The sequence below is a fragment of the Peromyscus californicus genome, unplaced genomic scaffold, assembly GCF_007827085.1.
Source record: "Peromyscus californicus insignis strain IS unplaced genomic scaffold, ASM782708v3 Scaffold_20__1_contigs__length_68692818, whole genome shotgun sequence".
Lineage (NCBI taxonomy): Eukaryota > Metazoa > Chordata > Mammalia > Rodentia > Cricetidae > Peromyscus > Peromyscus californicus.
Window position 1 is genome coordinate 9,269,097 of NW_026294503.1, and position 17,960 is coordinate 9,287,056.

At 36.0% G+C, this 17,960-nt stretch overlaps 1 protein-coding gene across 8 annotated transcripts in view; it reads left to right on the forward strand.

Moving 5' to 3' along the window:
• The window catches only part of Oxr1 (oxidation resistance 1), a 398,709-nt gene that overhangs the window by 356,263 nt on the left and 24,486 nt on the right, over positions 1–17,960 (forward strand). For 6 of the 8 annotated variants that reach the window (XM_052747729.1, XM_052747727.1, XM_052747728.1 and 3 more), the window contains 4 exons: positions 2,490–2,674; positions 5,368–6,125; positions 9,558–9,726; positions 12,237–12,399. In XM_052747729.1, coding sequence (XP_052603689.1) covers positions 2,490–2,674; positions 5,368–6,125; positions 9,558–9,726; positions 12,237–12,399 — 1,275 coding nt within the window. Of the gene's footprint in view, positions 1–2,489; positions 2,675–5,367; positions 6,126–9,557; positions 9,727–12,236; positions 12,400–17,346; positions 17,562–17,960 lie in introns of those variants that run through there. The other 2 variants (XM_052747731.1, XM_052747732.1) reach the window with 2 other exon arrangements.

Sequence of the window (17,960 nt, forward strand, 5' to 3'; positions counted from 1 at the left end):
TATGTTTCTAAATACTTGGAGATATTGTAGGTATCTTTTAGTTAACTAATTTCTGATTTGATTCAGCACTTTCAATCTGTCTTTGTAAGGGGTGTTTCTTGTGGAGGGTGTACAATTTTAGACTTTTAGTCAGATGAGTTTGAAATGGTCAATTCTTGAGATTTTCATAAATTTGACCTCAAGGAAAGAAATTTGAAGGATATACCTGTGTATTCTTCTAGCCCCTAAGGGTGGATTCCTAGAAAGTTAAAGCAGATTAATTAATCCAGGGGTTAAGGTGTCACCTAGTTTAATACAGAAAGTAGAAGCAACTTTGAAGGCCTTTCGGTAGAGTTAATGTGTGTAGAGAACTAGAAATGTTGTTATTACCCTGGACCTTTTGTTCCCTTGTAGCTAGTTAGCATTATCTCCTTGTGAGAGTAGTCTAAAATGTAACATATGATATGTTAATGTTGTGAACCAAATCTGCTATGGCCTGGGAGTGTAGCTCAGGGGTAGAATACTTGCCTTGAATGCGTGATGCTCTGGGTTTAATGCTCAGTATTTCCAAAAACAAACACAAACCCCAGGAAACTAAATAATCAGTTAAAATTCATACACAAGTAAAACTTAAAAAATTTCTTTCAAAAAATCTGCAATGTGATTGCTTAATTTTAGCCAATTGCTTGGTTTCATTTTTCAAAATCTTTGGTTTATGGAAATTGAAGCAGTAAAAGGAACAAAAGGTTAGAAACCTTGTAAGGTTTTGTTACAGTGCATGTACTCCAGCCTTGTTTATGTACCATTGGGCTATCCCCAGTACTGTAAATGTCCTTTGTAGCACTCTACTGGCTCTCATTGGCTTTATATGCCTCAGTAATATATGTTGCTGTAAACGAGCCTCATGAAAATACTGCTCAAAGGCTGGGTAGGTTAAAGTTCTCCTTTAGAAGATTCATTGTCTGAACTAAAAGAAGTGCCAGCTAGGGACCTTTGAGATGGCCCAGTGGGTAAAAGGCCCTTGGAAGCAAAAACCTAACTTCTGCAAGTTGTCCTCTGACCTCCTTACACATGTTCTGGCACATATGCCCACACACAGCATGTGCACATAACACTCACCTTCACACAATAAATAAAGACGTGCTAATTGAACTGTTTTAGAATCATTTCCCCCAACAAAATGTGCCCACACATACTTCTTATTCTACTATTCCGTGGGTTTACTATCAGTCTTTTATACCTGTAACATGTGCTGCTGTCACTTTTTCTCATGTGTTCTTGGGTAACTGTTCATCAGAAGATCTTTCAGACATCACTAAGTGAAGATCACTTAGTCCTGTGAAAGGCAGGCAGTGTCTGCCATGACCGTACGAGTTTGGACTTGAGAGAATGGTGGGATACCAAATCAAGCAGGATGCCCGATTTTCTCTGTCCCTGACACTTCAGGAAAAAGCAAGATGACCTTAAATAAATAACCATTTGATTTTCAGAAATTTGTCAGGCTTCTTAGTTTTATGCTTGCAAAATACCTTGGAACAAGAGTTTAAAACTGAGAGTAAGCTGTTTCACACTTGATTTGGAATGCATATATTTTGTGACTCGATGCTAAGGAGTGTGGGGAAGAACTCCCTGACTACGCATCCTCTTTGTTTCTTTTGTTGGTTCTTTGACCAGATGCCCACTCACCGCAGCCTTTGTTTTCAGATCCGTAAAGTAGCACTTGTGCCTGTTTCCGAGCTAGGATTGTGAACATCAAGTTAACAGTGTACAAACAGAGTGTGATATACATGAAGCAGTGAATACTAATTCATACTAATATTATCAATTGTCTATAAGCCTTAATTTATAAAAAGTAGACTCTTAAAGATTTTCATCTCTTTACATAAACTCATTTAAACTTCATAGTCTTTAATGGTGAATGAGAAAAATAGTTATGGTTTACTATGAATTTTATCTAATCCATCAACTTTCTAGATGAAGAAATGTGCTCTAAAACTTCACATAGTGAAGATCTCATAGCTGATGAATAGCAAATTTAAGCAAAAGAAGTTATTTTTTTTCAAATGATATTTCTATGAAATTACTCCTTTACACTGAAAATGAGTTATTAATGCACAATTTGAAAAAGCGTGCGCTGTGTTCATGTAGCCATATTTGGTACTTGTTTTGGGAGAAGAACACAGGAGGTGGTATGTGTAGTCCTGCAAAACTTGGCTTTTTGAAGTACAGGTTTGACAGTCCCTTCTTAGCTTTGGAATCTAGCCATTGTTTACTTTGTAAGACTTAATTCCTCACGTGATTGTTTGAGATGGAACCTGACATTTGCATTCTAACTCTGCTAAGGAAGAAGGTAGAATTTCCTGGAAAAGCGTGCTCCATGAGGAAGTGCATGATCACACTATGTGTAAACTCGATGGCCAGAAGTCAGAGAATCAGTACTAGAGGTCTCTAAAGTCTGCTTTGAATTGTGAACTTGGAGGATTGAGTGATCCTTTCTCTTTCCACCTTAGGGCACTGTCAGTGGTGTGCTGTTAGTCACACCAAACAATATAATGTTCGATCCACATAAAACAGACCCCTTGGTTCAAGAGAATGGCTGTGAGGAGTACGGCATCATGTGTCCGATGGAAGAGGTGATGTCCGCTGCCATGTACAAAGAAATTTTGGATAGCAAAATAAAGGAATCCTTGCCCACGTAAGTGTGCTGTCCACTGCAGCTTCTCATTTCCTTTCCCTTTCCTTTCTTTCCTTTTCTGTCTTCTTTCTTTTTAGCATCTAGATAGTTGACCCCTCTTTAATATTCTTACTTGATTAGTTTTATTACAGCTGCTTTTAATTTTGTCAGTATGAAGCAAAACTTTAAGCACTATTGAATAGTTGATTCTCGGTGTGCCTGGTATATGGTTAGTAATTGTGATTTTTATATTATTTGGTTAAAGAACCGGATATTTGACAAGTAACCTGTAGTACTCATGTAACTCAGTGCTTATCAGCCATTTGTTATTTAGACACAAAATGAAAAATTTAACTTCTCAGTATTACTTGCAAAGATGGCGACTGTCGTCGGTTTCCAGGAAGGTGCCCGAGAGCAGCATGTGGGGTCGGAGCGCTGCTTAGGTCCAGACCTGGCGTCGGAATAGCCAGAACAGCTTTACATTTACAGCTGTACTTCTGGACGCAGGAAGTATGAAACATGAAAGAACAGCATATAGGGTGCACTAATGAAGAGCTGACCTTGGAATATTGCTGATCTGGGAGTTTGTGTGATATAATAGCATAGATTTGAGGCTACGATTTTAGGCAAAGCCTTTAAAAGCAATATGTATGACCAAATAGTCAGCAGAAATTTAAAAGACTGAGAAAGAAAATGATATATAACATACGAGGAAAGAGTAGAAAGTGAGAGAATTGATGTGTAATAGAAAAGAACTCCCTCCCACTCCATACATGACTGGCAACCACTTCCAAGCAGGCTTCACGGTGAACTTAACTGATAACAGATGGTTTACAGTCTTATGCCAGTTTAAAAGTTAGACCTCAGGCAAGAAAAAAAAGTTTAAAGGAGCAAGCTACTTACATACTCTCAGATCGTATGTAAGTTGCTAGGATGCCCGTGACAGGATTAAACCTCTTCTTAGAAAGGGTCATTTTAGCCTCCAGTGGTAGATACTGTTTTGACTTGGTAAAATAATCTTTAGAAATATAAATAATTTCTAGAAAAAATTATTCTAAACTGGTGAAATTTTTAAGTTGCCAATCAAAGCCAATTTCAGGAAAACAAAACAAAGAAAACACTAAACAAACCACAATTACTGAGGTTAAGTATGGAGATGATACAGACCAGCTCCAAGGGGAAAGAGGAATGCCGCTCAGTAGTGCGATCTTGTCCTGACGTGTTTCAGAATTATCTTATGTGTGGGCTTTGACTGCTTTGCAAAGAAGATCTAGTACTCCTTGTCTTTCATGACCATTTTATCATTCATCATATCACCTGGGAAGACGGTGGTGACCTGGGCCCAAGCATTTTAAATATTGCCAGAAGGAAATACCCTTAAGTCTTGGTTTATATGTTAATTAAAATTAGGATTTGACTTCAAACAAGATAAATGCAGCAAATGGTTTTTTTTTTGTTTGCAAAAGTAATGAAGATGTTAATGGGTTTCCCTCTTTTTAATGTTTGGGGAATTGATTTCTAAGGTGCTGTTCAGAACTGTGTTGTGTTAAGTGCCATTAGCATTAATGTTTAGCCATTCAGAATATTAATCTCAGGCTAGAAAACTCACCTAAATATATATTCTTTAAAAAAAAAATATATTAACTACTAGTCTTTTGATTCTTTCAGTGTATAGATAAGATCTCCCAAAGCTTGTGTCCAGTTCCTTGACCCTGTGGGTGCAGTTTTAGGGAATCACCAGTAGATGGCACCATTTCACATTCAATATTGCCAGATAGCTGCCTGTATTAAAAGATGAATCCAGTAGAGGCAGAAGACACTTGAACTAAACGTTCAAAATAACTACATTTTACATATATCACCTAGAAAAATAAAAATTATGTGTTTTGTTACAAGAACTTGAAACCCACAAGAAAGTTACATAAGAGCCTTAATCAGCTTTAATATCTTCAGAAGGCCACTCATTCGGTGTTGACTTATTTTCTGTCTTTCTATTTGACGTATTTTTGTTCTCTAGTCATATATGCACAAATATTGATACTTTGCCACTGGGACATCAAGTAATTTACATTTATCACGAAGCAACTTTAACCATCAGTCTAAATTGCTGACTTACTTAGTGATGCTTATTTCTAGATCTGTCTTCTTGTGAACATTGGTATTTACCTAAACCAAAGCTAGTGAAGGTGCACATGAGACCCGGTTGTAAGATAGTTACTATCTAACATCTTAGTTCTTTAACTGAACAAATTCTTATAGAATTGTTCTGAGTACTAGCTTAAGATTTCCTTTAAATGTTTGACCTCGGGTTGCTTTTAACCTTTGCGTTTTAGCTGTGCATTTTAGTTTAACTTCTCTTTGCATATAAATGAGCACTGCATATGTATGTGATGTGTTGAAATTTTCTGTTTTCTGAATTCTACCAATGAAAGTTTTAGTTCAGTATTATAATTTCATCAAGAATTTGTTATCAAACTTTGTTGTAGATTACTTACAAAGAAATTTTCCATTGATATTTCCCAAATAGTAAAGTTTGTGAAAAATTTTAATGTAATTACGTGGTGTATATGAAAAACATGATATTCCTATTTTCTGTTGAGAGCTATACTTTGCCTATTTTGAAAAGCCTCTTCTGTGATATCTTATTATTCGGTTAGAAGGTAAAATGTTACAGTTTTTAATGTCTAACAATTTTTAATTTTATCTGATAACAGAGAAATAGATGAACTGTCAGGAAGGGACTTCTGCCATGCCAAGAAAATGACAGGACTCGGTGCTGAGGACGTGGACTCGAGAGCCCGCGATCCAGGTAACGGTAGTGGCAGCCCTGCTCCCAGGAGCACCGAGGAGTCTTTCTCTGAGGATGTCTTCACCGAGTCAGAGCTCTCTCCTGTCCGGGAGGAACCCCTCCCCTCAGAGCTGCGACAAGATCAGTCATCTGACGCGTCATCAGAATCTGTGCAAACTGTCAGTCAGATTGAAGTAGAGTCTTCGGCAGCCAAGTCGGAGCCTACTAATATTCCTGACCACATTCACACAAATACTGGACATTCTTCCCACGAAGGGCCTTTATCTCATGAAACTGATTTAAGTAGTCTTGAAATGGCCGCTAAAGAAGGAGATAAGGCTACAGAAAAACCTGAAGAAGTCTCAGCCCCTAAAGAACAAAGCTCAGATGTGAGAGGTCAGGATGAGCGGGATTCTGCCCATCATGAGAGCTCACTACAGCACCAGGAAGGTGAAGGAAAGGTACCTTCTGGAGAAACTGTGGAACTTAAAGAAAAGCCAACTGCTCCGAAGGAAAAACAAGGGAAAGAGCAAAAACGGGACTCAGAGGCTGAAGTCGAGGAGCTGCGCAAACTCTGGAAAACTCACTCGATGCAGCAAGCTAAGCAGCAGAGAGACACTATTCAGCAGGTGTCACAGAAAGAAAGTAAACATAAAAGTGCATCTGCAGATGGACACACGGACGGTGAGTGTCAGGGAGGGTGGGCAGTCAGTGTCTTGTAGTGCGTGCTGCTTTCTTCTTTCCCCTCTGGTCGCAGGCTGCAGGGTTAGATCAGTGTGAATGACAGTCAGATGGCTCTTGATTGAGGTCACTCTGGGGACTGTCTGTGCTGTGCCTTGTCTCTGAACATCTCCTAACTCACTGCGCTCTCTATAGAGTTTGTCTTATGAAAAGTGTATCCACACTGTGTAATACATTGATTACTCCATTCTTTTTAAGGTCTTGGTATGATTTTATCATTGCATATATAATATTTGAATTGCAACTTACAATTGCCAAAGTTTTAATCCCATAATTTTTTGGAAAACACTGTTGGACATAAAAATCTACCTCTAGAATTCTTTTGTATACATAAAAATCCCATCCTTATCTGATTAGATGGATGGTTTCTTTTCAAAACAAGCATGCAGGGAAAAGTGACCACTTCCTCTCTTAGTTCAGGTTTTGTCCATATTAGAGTTACCGTCATAGTTTCTGTTGCTAACATATTATGCTTTTGCTTCATACATTATGAGTTAAGTAGCTATGGCTCAAATAACTTAGTAACATTCTCTCAATTCTATTGAGGAGTTGCTTACATTAATTGAATTTCTATATGAGCTCTTTTACTATTTTAATTTCAAGTTTTTATTTTACTGAAAGACACAAGTTAAATTTACCACTTTACTGAAATACACAAGTTAAATTTACCATTTTGACTTTTTTGCTGTGAAATGGACATATAAAATTTACCATTTTAACCATTTTGAAATCTATAATTTATGGGCATCAGTATTTTCATATTGTTGGATACTCATCACTGATATCCATCTTGAGAACTTTCAATGTCTTCTCAAAGCAAGACTGTAGTTAGCTAAGCAATTAACTGTCACTCCTCTCTTCCCCGGTCATCACCAGTATATGTTCTTTTCTCCAGGCCCTTCATATGAGTGAAGCCACACACAGTTTCTGTGCTACATACTTCATTTAGTATCATGCATTCATCACTCATCTATGTTATAGAATGTGCTAGAATTTCCTATCTTTTTAAAAATTATGTATTTTTGAGATTATAATATAATTACATCATTACCCTTTGTTTTCATCCCTCTAAGCCTTCCCTTATACTCCTTCTTGCTCTCTTTCCAAGTCATGGCCTCTCTTTTCATTAATTGTTGTTATATACAGACTGGACAGATTGTGCTTATGTGCTTAGGAGGGGGTGTGTGTGTGTGTGTGTGTGTGTGTGTGTGTGTGTGTGTGTATACACATATACATATACACATGTGTATGTAACAAAAATTTCCATTTTCTTTAAGGATGAAAAATTAATATTTCTGTGTATATATATGTGTCACATGTTATTTGCCAGCAGTATCAAGGTATCTCTGATTGATGCAAAGAAGAGTCAGTCATAATTATAGTATTGTAAATCATGCTGCAGTGAACAAATTTTGTACAGAAGGGAGTCTCTCCTCTCAGGTTTTTGGGGGAGGAGTGGGGGAGTAATTCCCAAATACCAAAAGAGGACTTGCCAGCTCACTCCTCACTGATTCCGTTCTGAGGATCCACGTGTTGTCCACAGTTGCTGTGTACCATGTTCATCTCTTCAGCAGTCCCTCTGCTATGCTGCACATACTGTTATTGCCTGTAATCCCAGCACCTTGTAGGTAAGGCAAGAAGACTCCCTTAGTGTTGAGACCAACCTAGTCTACACAGCAAGAGTCTGTTTCCAAAAGCCTAAGAAATAGGTATGTTGTTCTGAGACAAGGTCTCTTCTGACCCAGGCAGGCCTTGGTCCTCCTTCTGCCTTCCAAACACATGTGCTACAACACGCAGCTTTCAGTCTTAAGATACTGAATTTTCTTTGTATCATCCAGTTGAGATACTTTGAAAACCTAACATTATACACATTAGTTATTAAAGAATGCATTTATTCAAAGCAAATTTCTGTGAATGTGAGCTTTTTTCTATGTTCAGAACACAATGAACACTTATTAGGAACATTGTCAAATACAGGAAATTATAACACAACTTATAAAATTATCTGGAATTTATTACCAAAGATGGTCAACTAGTGTTAACATTCTTAAAGATCTTTAGAAGGCATTTTTGGTTTTGACTGATAATTGCATCTATCTGTACATACAAATTTTAATGTAAACTCAGGATTGTACTAATGTAGAGCTATTTCCTGCTTCTTTTCACTTAACATTTGTGTGGTGTACACTTTTGTGTTTTCATTATAGTTTTTTCAAAATGTGGTTTTATTGGTCTTATAATTTATCCAACCATTTACTTGTTGTTTTTAACAATTCAAATTGTTAAGACCGTTATTCCCTTTGGTATAAGTGACATTGGCATGAAGATCTTTATATGTGGTATTTGGCTTATATATTTTTTGAAATCTTTGAAAAGGTTAAAAAGTTATTTCTATTAAATTAAATAGTGTGATAGACTATTCTGTAGACTACAAGAATAATATATAATAGATTATTATAGCCATATACCAAGAGGAGAAAATTAGTGGGTATTTTAGATAGCTGTCTCTGGGTTGTACTATTGGTATCTTCTTTTTAATGAAATATTAGTTTAAAATGACCAGTTTTAAATAACGATAGTGTATAATATGGAAATACTAAAGCTTTTCAAAATTTATTATATCGTAAGATGGGAGCATTGTAATTAATATTAAACTTTAGGATTCAATAATGGGAAGGACAGAAAGACAAACACTCCTCCCTTTAACTCGTGACTAATGCTGGGGCACATAGGTTCTGTACTTTGTACAGTACTTGATGGGGTGGCGGGTAGCTCTACAAGTGCTCTTTCCTCCAAGGGTGCTGCTGGAGCAAACTAATTAATGTTCATGTTCTTGGACTTAATCCTACTGTCAGACCCCACATAATTTATGTCTCTGCTTAAAGGTAATTTAGACATAATTAGCTGTCCTAACATTGCTTTGCAGCTGATATTATATTGTTGATTTCTCACACCTTTGTATGTATGTAAAGAGTAGAGATTTCATTATTTTTTTTTACTTGAATAGCCATATTAAAATAACCATTTAGAAATTCTGTACACTTACTTAGATGTGATTTTTAAAGATGAACATTTTACATGTATATGCAGTTCAGCAGAACTATTATTAAAAACTTACTGAAAATGAGCTTTTGTATTTTTTCCTAATAGTCCTCGATAAAATTTTAGTTCACAAACTTGGCTCTTTCATTTAATCTTAGTGTTTCAGTAACTATATCTTCCATGCAAATAAGTACAAGTTAGTTAAATGAATATGCCTGAGCACCAGTAAAATGCATTATTTTATAATTAAGAACTATAATGTAAAATTCCTTCATTTAAGTCACTTTGATGTACTCTACAACTGAATGGATCCTATTTACATATCACTTCTAGGCGCTTCACTTTTAAAGGATAAGAGAAGGCATCGATTACATAAATTCTTATGTCTCCGAGTTGGAAAACCGATGAGGAAAACATTTGTATCTCAAGCCAGTGCTACGATGCAACAGTATGCACAAAGAGATAAGAAACATGAGTATTGGTTTGCAGTGCCACAAGAAAGGTAAAGTCAAAACTTATGTTTTACTTACAAGATTCTTTTATAAATCACAATACCAAAAGCAAAATGCCTTAAAGCCTACATCTCCTAATTAAAGTAGGTAGGCTTGGTGGCATATATCTTTAATTCTGGCACTAGACAGGAGTTGTTCAAGGCCATCCTGTGCTATATAACAAGACTAAAATAAATAAGTTGCAAAGGCTAGTTTTAATCTATTTGAAATAAGCTCCTATCTGATACTTTTTAGTTTATGACTTTAAAAATTTCATATTTGCCAGGCAGTAGTGGCACATGCCTGTAATCCCAGCACTCAGGAGGCAGAGGCAGGCAGCTCTCTGTGAGTTCAAGGACAGCTTGCTCTACAGCACTAGCTCTGGGACAGCTAGGACTCTTACACAGAGAAACTCTGTCTTGAAAAAACCAACAAACAGAAAATATTTTCATATTTACAGTTATTGCAAAACATTGGGATATGAATGATATTTTAATAGCAAAGTACTTATATATTAGACTGTAAAGATTCATGAATATATTAACACAGCCTTTTTGAAGGAAAATAATGATATATAGTTCTTTGATACTTTATCTTTAAATTTGTATTTTTTTAGCACATTTTCTTATAGAATCTTGTAAGGTGTTTTTTTTTCTTTGTTAACATTTTTGCAACAAATTACATGTACTTAATATATTTCTCTCTATATGCTGAAATTGCATGTTTTTAACTTATTAGGACTGTTGACAAGATAGTAAAGGACTTTTCTGTGGTGGGATGCTGACAACCTAGCAGGCTTCGGTTTTGTGCATGCTAGCAGAAAACAAGGTCACAGCAATGCAGTGGTCCAGATAACAGAGAAGTGTTGTCAGTGAAGGGTGGGATAGATTTCAGGATTGGCTTCACCTTCCCATTTTTGTTTTTCTTTAATTGACGAACCTAGTTTATCTAAAAATCAATAATAATAATCTCAAAATTATTTTACTCAGTTCTTTAAGTATGTTTATATGTCTTCCAAAAGTTACTTAATCTTTTATCATAATTTTTTTTAATTATCAGTGAACTACTCATTGAAAACTCCCCCAGTTCTGTGTTTTTCAGTGATTTAGAAGTAACTGGATATACAAGAAGACTTTTTATGTAGAATTATTCCTAGTGTCATCACCAGCCTTGATCAGCCTTAGAGTGTTTAAACTTAATAATGTCCTCCTAAAAAATGAATGTGTTAGCGTATCCTCCTATTTTTTTTTTTTTTTAAATTGGGAATAAAAGCACTTCAGTGGAAGCAGATGGCAGGTTGTCTGTGATGCATCTGGGCCTTATTGTAGAAAGAACTAATCAAGTGAGAGGTGTTAGAGGAATAGTGTATCTTGGAAATCCTGTGGAGTCTGCTTTGAATACTATTACTTTCATGGATCTAGTGATAAACTTCTCCTTCTTCCCTCTGCACTACCAAACACACCAAATAATGTGTATTTCTTCTTTAAATTGGGAGTTTACAATTAAAAAAGTTTCATTTGCACAATTCACTACTTGAAAGAAACAGATCTAATGGAATAAGCCAGTAATATTAAAGTGATTATAATGAAAAATGTAACTGTTGAGTTAAATCTAGCATAAAAATTTAGTTTTTCTTATTATTCTTGATTGTTTCTTAATTTTTAGATGGAATTTGGTTTTTAATGTTGTTCTTCATTCCAAACCTAAGTGTTGCAACCTTAAACTGGGAAAAAAGCTGTCAGCCCTCCTTGACTGAAACTAGTACTACACTACCACCTTATACCCAAGTTAGAAATTCCATTGCAGATAGTAATTAAGATGTACCTTGGCTTTTATTATTATCACTGGAATTTTGAACATTATCATAGACAGAAAACTTAAGAGAATTGTTGATAGTGACTAATTACCTGGAATGTAAAACTTACTAGCCTTTTAATATGCGAGGTGTCACATAATGTTTTCGATCATGAGATGGATGTATAATTCCTAGAACCATTGCTATAGGCTGTTACATGTTAACTGGGAGTTTTCTGTTTCAATTGTCCATGCTAATTAAATCAATAAACACATAGAGGTTTGACCTTTAAACATGTCTATTGCATAGTGCAGCAACCGATACAGTTTGTTACAGTTAGCAAAAGACCAGAAGGGGAGACAGGTGTGTGAATGATGAGACGTCAGCCTCTGAAGCAAGACTTTGCTGTGGCCTGCTGCTTCACTTGGAATGCTGCATGTTGATTTCCTTCCCACTCCTGCTGTCTTCAGTAGGAAGCATTACACTGCAGTTAGTACAGTGAAAGCCTTCCAAAGGAAGTCTTAGTGCAGTGTGTTTTTAGAACTTGACAAATGATAGTCAGTTTTTAAAGAGAATGTCTTCCTGATAGTGGAATTTATTGTTTAACAAAGCCTAGCATATTCTGAAAGTCTTCAACTTCTATCAAAACATTTCACAAATATAGTCTTTTAACTTTAGCTAATAGCACGTAATACTAGGCCTATTAACAACCATTTGCTCTAACAGGACAGAGCATTTGTATGCCTTCTTCGTTCAGTGGAGTCCAGAAATATATGCAGAAGATACTGGTGAATATACCAGAGAGCCTGGATTTATAGTAGTCAAAAAGATTGAAGAGTCTGAAACAGGTGAAGATGCTACTGGTGAGGCCGCAGCCAGGGAATGGGAGGTAAGAAGAGTGAGACTCGCATCATCTCATTGGCTTCCTCTTCACTTGGTGGGACTGTATGACTTACGGTGCTCCGTAGACTCGAAGAAGGCCATTCATAGTCCATGCACACATGTGTTTATTGAATGATCTGAGGAGTAGCTTAGTGCTCTGTGTCACTCTGCTTTTGTATTAAGATCATTAATGATATTACTGGATCATTAATGATAAAGTAATTTTTAATGTATTTTAGCATTTTTAAAGAAAGATAACATGGCAAAGTTAGAAATAACATTAATTGCTCTTATACTGTCATAAAAAATTTCCTGCTTGACTTATCTGTATTTTTTTCTTCTACATGAAAAACACTCATTTAGCACATTTGGAAAAATTAGCTGTCATTTCCAAGTTTCATACCTAATAAACATTATCTTGACCTGAATTTGGTGATACTAATGTGAGGGCAGTAAGTTGGTGCTAATTTTATATTAAAAAATGTTATGTGCTCAAATTTAATGAGTTTATAAACAGTGTCCAAGTTAATACTGAAAAGCTTTTTTAAAAGCTCCCTGTAGATAAAAAATTTAAGATTATGTCATTTTATATGCTTTATCTTGGGATGTGGATAGGATAATAACATTTTTATCTTAATTTATCTCTTCTTTATATTATTAGAAAGCAGAGCAGATGCTAAAATGTGATAATAAATGGAGTCAAATTTTATTATCCATTTGGTTAAAGTTCATGGTTATTTGTGTGATAGGAATTTACTGTGCATATACTTAGCATGTATAATGATGAAGGTATACATGGCGTGTCTTGTTTAAGCTGTGTTCCTGAGTTTTTTGTCTGACATCATTGTGTGTTACATACAACATCTGTTTCTACTATATCATCAATATGATGAAGGGAAAGAAAAATAACATTGTACATTTATTTTAATATTTAAATAAAAAGTATTAATCCTAGCTACAGCTTTGTTTTTAACAGCTCCAAATTAGTAATTACCTGAGTTACTATCAGCAGAATAGATGGGTAAATTTGCAGATATTTATAACATTTAAGTAATACACCAATAAAAAAATACCTAAGGTTATAAGCAACTGCATGGACATATCTCCTAGATAATGGGCGCAGTACAGGGGGAGGTCTAATGTCAAAAGAGCACAAGTACCTGAAGTCCACAGACTCCTGGTTCCTGGAAACTGAGGAGTAGCAAAGAGGCAGGAAGGGAATGTATGGAGAGTGCTGGGCACACGTTTCCACTTACTGTGTGTGGATGGGGTCACATGGTGACTTGGTGTTCCAGCTGTGTTCTTAGCTTCAGAAGGTAAACTGTCCAGATTTCCAAAGATGTGTACAAGTTTAAGGTAGTAACAGTTAAAATAGGTTAAAACAAGAGGAAATAAATTAGTAAAAGATGTTATGTAAATGATGAGGATTTAATGGCAACTAGGTTATGATGAAGTTTCTAACTGGGGCAGTAAAATGATGGGTGGCAGTATTTTGAATCAAGAAAGAGAATCAAGAACTTTTTCCCTAATTTGGTTGGATCACTTAAGTTGGGAAATACGAAACTAATGACTTTTTCTTGTTACTTCTTTTCATGTGGATACATGTGTTGTGTACATGTATGTGTATGAATGTTTGCATATGGGTGGACTGTAGTATGTGTACGAATGTGTATATGCAGAAGCCAAGGTTGATATGAATCTTCTTGATTGCTCTTCTACCTTATTCTTTAAGGCAGCAGATCTCAGTAAAACCCATTGTTTACAGATACAGTGTATCTTCACAGCCAGCTTGTCTGGGGATCCCCATCTCCATTTTTAAAGCTGAAATCACAGGCAGCCTCCACTGCACCTGGTCCTTACATGGCTTCTGAGGCTCCAAACTCCTCTATTTAGGTTTTGCTTTTCTGCCTGATAAACACTTTAACCTGTGACATCTCCCGTTCCCACTGCTGACTATTTTGACTCAAAGGAATGGCTTCAGTTTCTCGGGAAGACTTCGAGGATTATAATTTAAAGTTTAAAGATTTATATAACTCCTCGTCTGTCCTGGGAAAAGTTACCCCAAACAAAACAAAAGTGGTAGGAAAAGTTGAGTTTGTAAACTTGCTCCACCTTGCGGAACCAGCGTGCGTGGTCTAGTGCAGTAGCTGCTGCTTGTTTGTGACTGTGGAGGTCTTGAACATGAGTAGTGCAACTAAGGAACTAAGCTTCAGACTGATACCTCACCCAGGTAGCAGATTTCCTTAAGACTGCTTGGACAACTTGTATGCATGATTAACTTTCCAACTATAAACTTTATGAGATTATAAGCCAGAAAGTAAAATTGGCTGCCATCTGGTTTTCTCATTTTCCATCTTACACTAGTCTTTTGTATTAACATCAGTGATGGAAAATGTGTGACCTGAAAGAGCAATGCTTTCTATCTTAGGACAGTTCTTAGGAAGTTCTTTGTTACTGTTTGATCTGTTTGCCTTCATCCCTTCTTCTAGGGAACAACAATAACAAAAATCAAAATTTTGGGTATATGACAATAATGTGGAAAGACTGACGTACCTTTCCTCTTAGTCTTCCTCCAGAACAGAGGATTTCCATAACTCACTTGTTGACCATTATCGATCCTTGCAGACCCTCTGCCATCTTCCTCATTCCTCTAAGATTTGTTAAACAGTTGTAAATCATGGCACCCAAAATTGCCAGGTGTGCAGTTTGAATAGGAAAACTTTAAAGACATATTTAAATAGCTTTGTCTCCAAACTACAGAGATTAAATGACAGTCTTATGACTAAATAGAAAAGGCAAGAATTTCAGAATTAGTAGTATGAGGACAGTAGGAAGAAAGTGCAGTGTTAAGAGATTTATGTGTGAGTTCCAGACAAGCTGACCAGCCAAACCCCTCTCCCACAAAAAGGTGCAAGGTTTAGCCTCATTTCAGCAGTGAGATCCCCTAATGATACGTCAGAACAAACACTGCGTTATGAGAAGGGGTCTGAGAAGTCTGAGGAACATTGTAGGAGTTGGTTTTCTCCTTCCACTATGTGGGCCCCAGGAATCGGGTCATCAGGCTGCAAGCCCCTTTGCCAACTGTCCCATCTCCCTGACTGGAGTTTCGTTTTTGGAATGACTGTTTGTTGTAAGAAGAAAAGGCTCTAACTTTATCCCTTGCCAAAGCATTGATAAATTGGTGTTCCATTCAGTTTTACTTTCTTAGACGCTGATTCTTTTTTCAGTGTTTGATATTACTCAGAATTTCTCAATCACTCAAAGCTCATCAATTTAAGCATAATGTAATATGTCGCCTGTTTATGATGTAAGCCTCCAAAGGATTATTCAAAGCATTTTATCATCTACCTTCTGGCTTAATTTTTCAAATTATTTGTATGTTGATCTTGATTATAACTTCCAGTGTTCTCCAGTTTGATTACATACATGTAAATATTTAACCTAATGTTAGTTTTCTACACCATTAAACTCAATGATATCATTACTGGATTGTCCCCCTATTGTATGGACTCAGTTCTGTTTGCACAGCTGTCATTAAGTACAATTATCACTGTAGTCATTCATTAGATTTTCTAAAGAAGAACACCGCTGTAATACTGCTGCAGCTTCCAATAAGAACCAGGCCAGAGGACTGCAGTTGCATATTTAACATGGTATCTGCTAAACAGCTGGGTAATAATAAGTGCACTTATGTTTATTTTCCTAAACATATTTCATTATAGTTATTAAAGAACTGTGTAATTGCAAATTAAAATTGAGTCAGTATATTAAAGTACAAGCAAAAATATTTCCTAATCATTCCTAACTCAGTCTAGTTATCAAAATGCACATTCAGTTGGAACTATCAAACAATAAAGGGAGTCTTTATGTCTACAGTCAACATAAGGAGATCACATTTCTCAGGGATGACTATTGAATGGACAGCAAACAGAACAGGCTGTGCTGTGCTTGTTGGTTTTGTTTTGTTGTTGTTGTTTTGTTTTGTTTTTAATATCACACTTCATTTTGAAGTACCTATTTTCGTGTTTGAGAAAGATTGTCTAGTAGTTTAGGCAGGTTTTTAAAATGTTCCCCCCATTTTTTAGTATTGTTGATGGTTTTGTTTTGGGGAGTGGTGTTAAGGGGATGCACTGTGACCACAGTGTATTTTGTGATTATGTGGTGGAAAGTAATGGGAAGGGGAAGGGCTGGTATACAGGGAGGAGAATAGTAACTGCAGGTTGGCTGGGTTCTGTTGGGGGTGGGGGTCAATGCTGTATGTATATCCTTGAAAAGTAGTGTGTATGTGAGGAGATGGCATTGTGTATTATACATAGCAAGTTCACAGGAGAGCGAGTTTACCTTAAAGTGGGAGAAGTATTTGGACATGACCATTATAGACTAGATAAAACTGAACTCCAGATAATTTACATCTAAATTAAATATAGTTATGGTTTGTACTTAATCTTTTAACAAATAAGCTGCTTGTATTCCATATACTAGTAATTAATGAAGGATAGCATATATAGTCACAGTAAATATAAGTATCTCTCAATAAATAATATACTAGAAAACATTTTAAAATGAGCTTATTATCTATGAATATTCTCTTAAAATTAAATTTTATAGGATTATTGGCCATAAGTAACAAAAAAGTCTAACAAAAAGAAATAGAAATGAATTATGGAACTATGTGAACAAACAGTAAAATGTTAATTGCAGTCATATGTGTGATTTGAGAGGAATTCTGGAAATTGTACACAGTGCATTACTTAGAACCATGACACTTTTAGTGTGTCTGGTAGTGCCATGGAAATATGTGCTCTGTGTCTTTAAACTCTGGAGCCCTTTCTTTGCACATTTGGGTGCAGTGCAACCGAACTTAAGCATGGGAAACACTCTCTTCCCTCCCCAGCTTTACAGTCTCCACTCAGGACTATCTGTTCAATGGATACTACTTAGTGATTAGCTCTCTGTCACGTCAATCAAATCTTTGTTGCTAGCGAACTGTTTTGTCACTGTAGCAGGGCTCTGGTGCTGGACATTTATCTTTGACAGTGGAAGAATGCTTTTGCAAACAGTTCCTCCGTGATTTGCTGAAGCTTAATGTGACCTGGGAAGGAAATGTCCCGTCTCTGGTATGGGAAAAAAGGGAGAAGACATCAACCAGTTAATCATAAATACACTCTGGTAAATCTTGATCAATTATTGCAGTTTCTGTATCTGCCAGTCTTGTATCAGTGCCATTATGCAAAATTATCTAGTACTTGAATATATAAACAGAATATTTATAGAGTAAAAATGTATATGATTGGAGAAAATACTTTTAAGATATAGCTAAGAATTCTAAATATCTTTCAAAAGGGAATTAATATGTCACTAGAATTTTGCTGTGTAAAAATAAGGTGTTTTTTATTCAGTTCAAAAAAAAGATAGCAAATCTTTATTACTGCCTTAATGTTTTCATTTAAACTTAATCTTGTAGGAAAGGATTCAGAATTGTTTTCCTTGTCTAAAAGAAGAGAAGAGAGTAAAAACTAAATTTAATTTAATAGATTCTGTTATAACTTATAGGGAACTCTTGAGAAT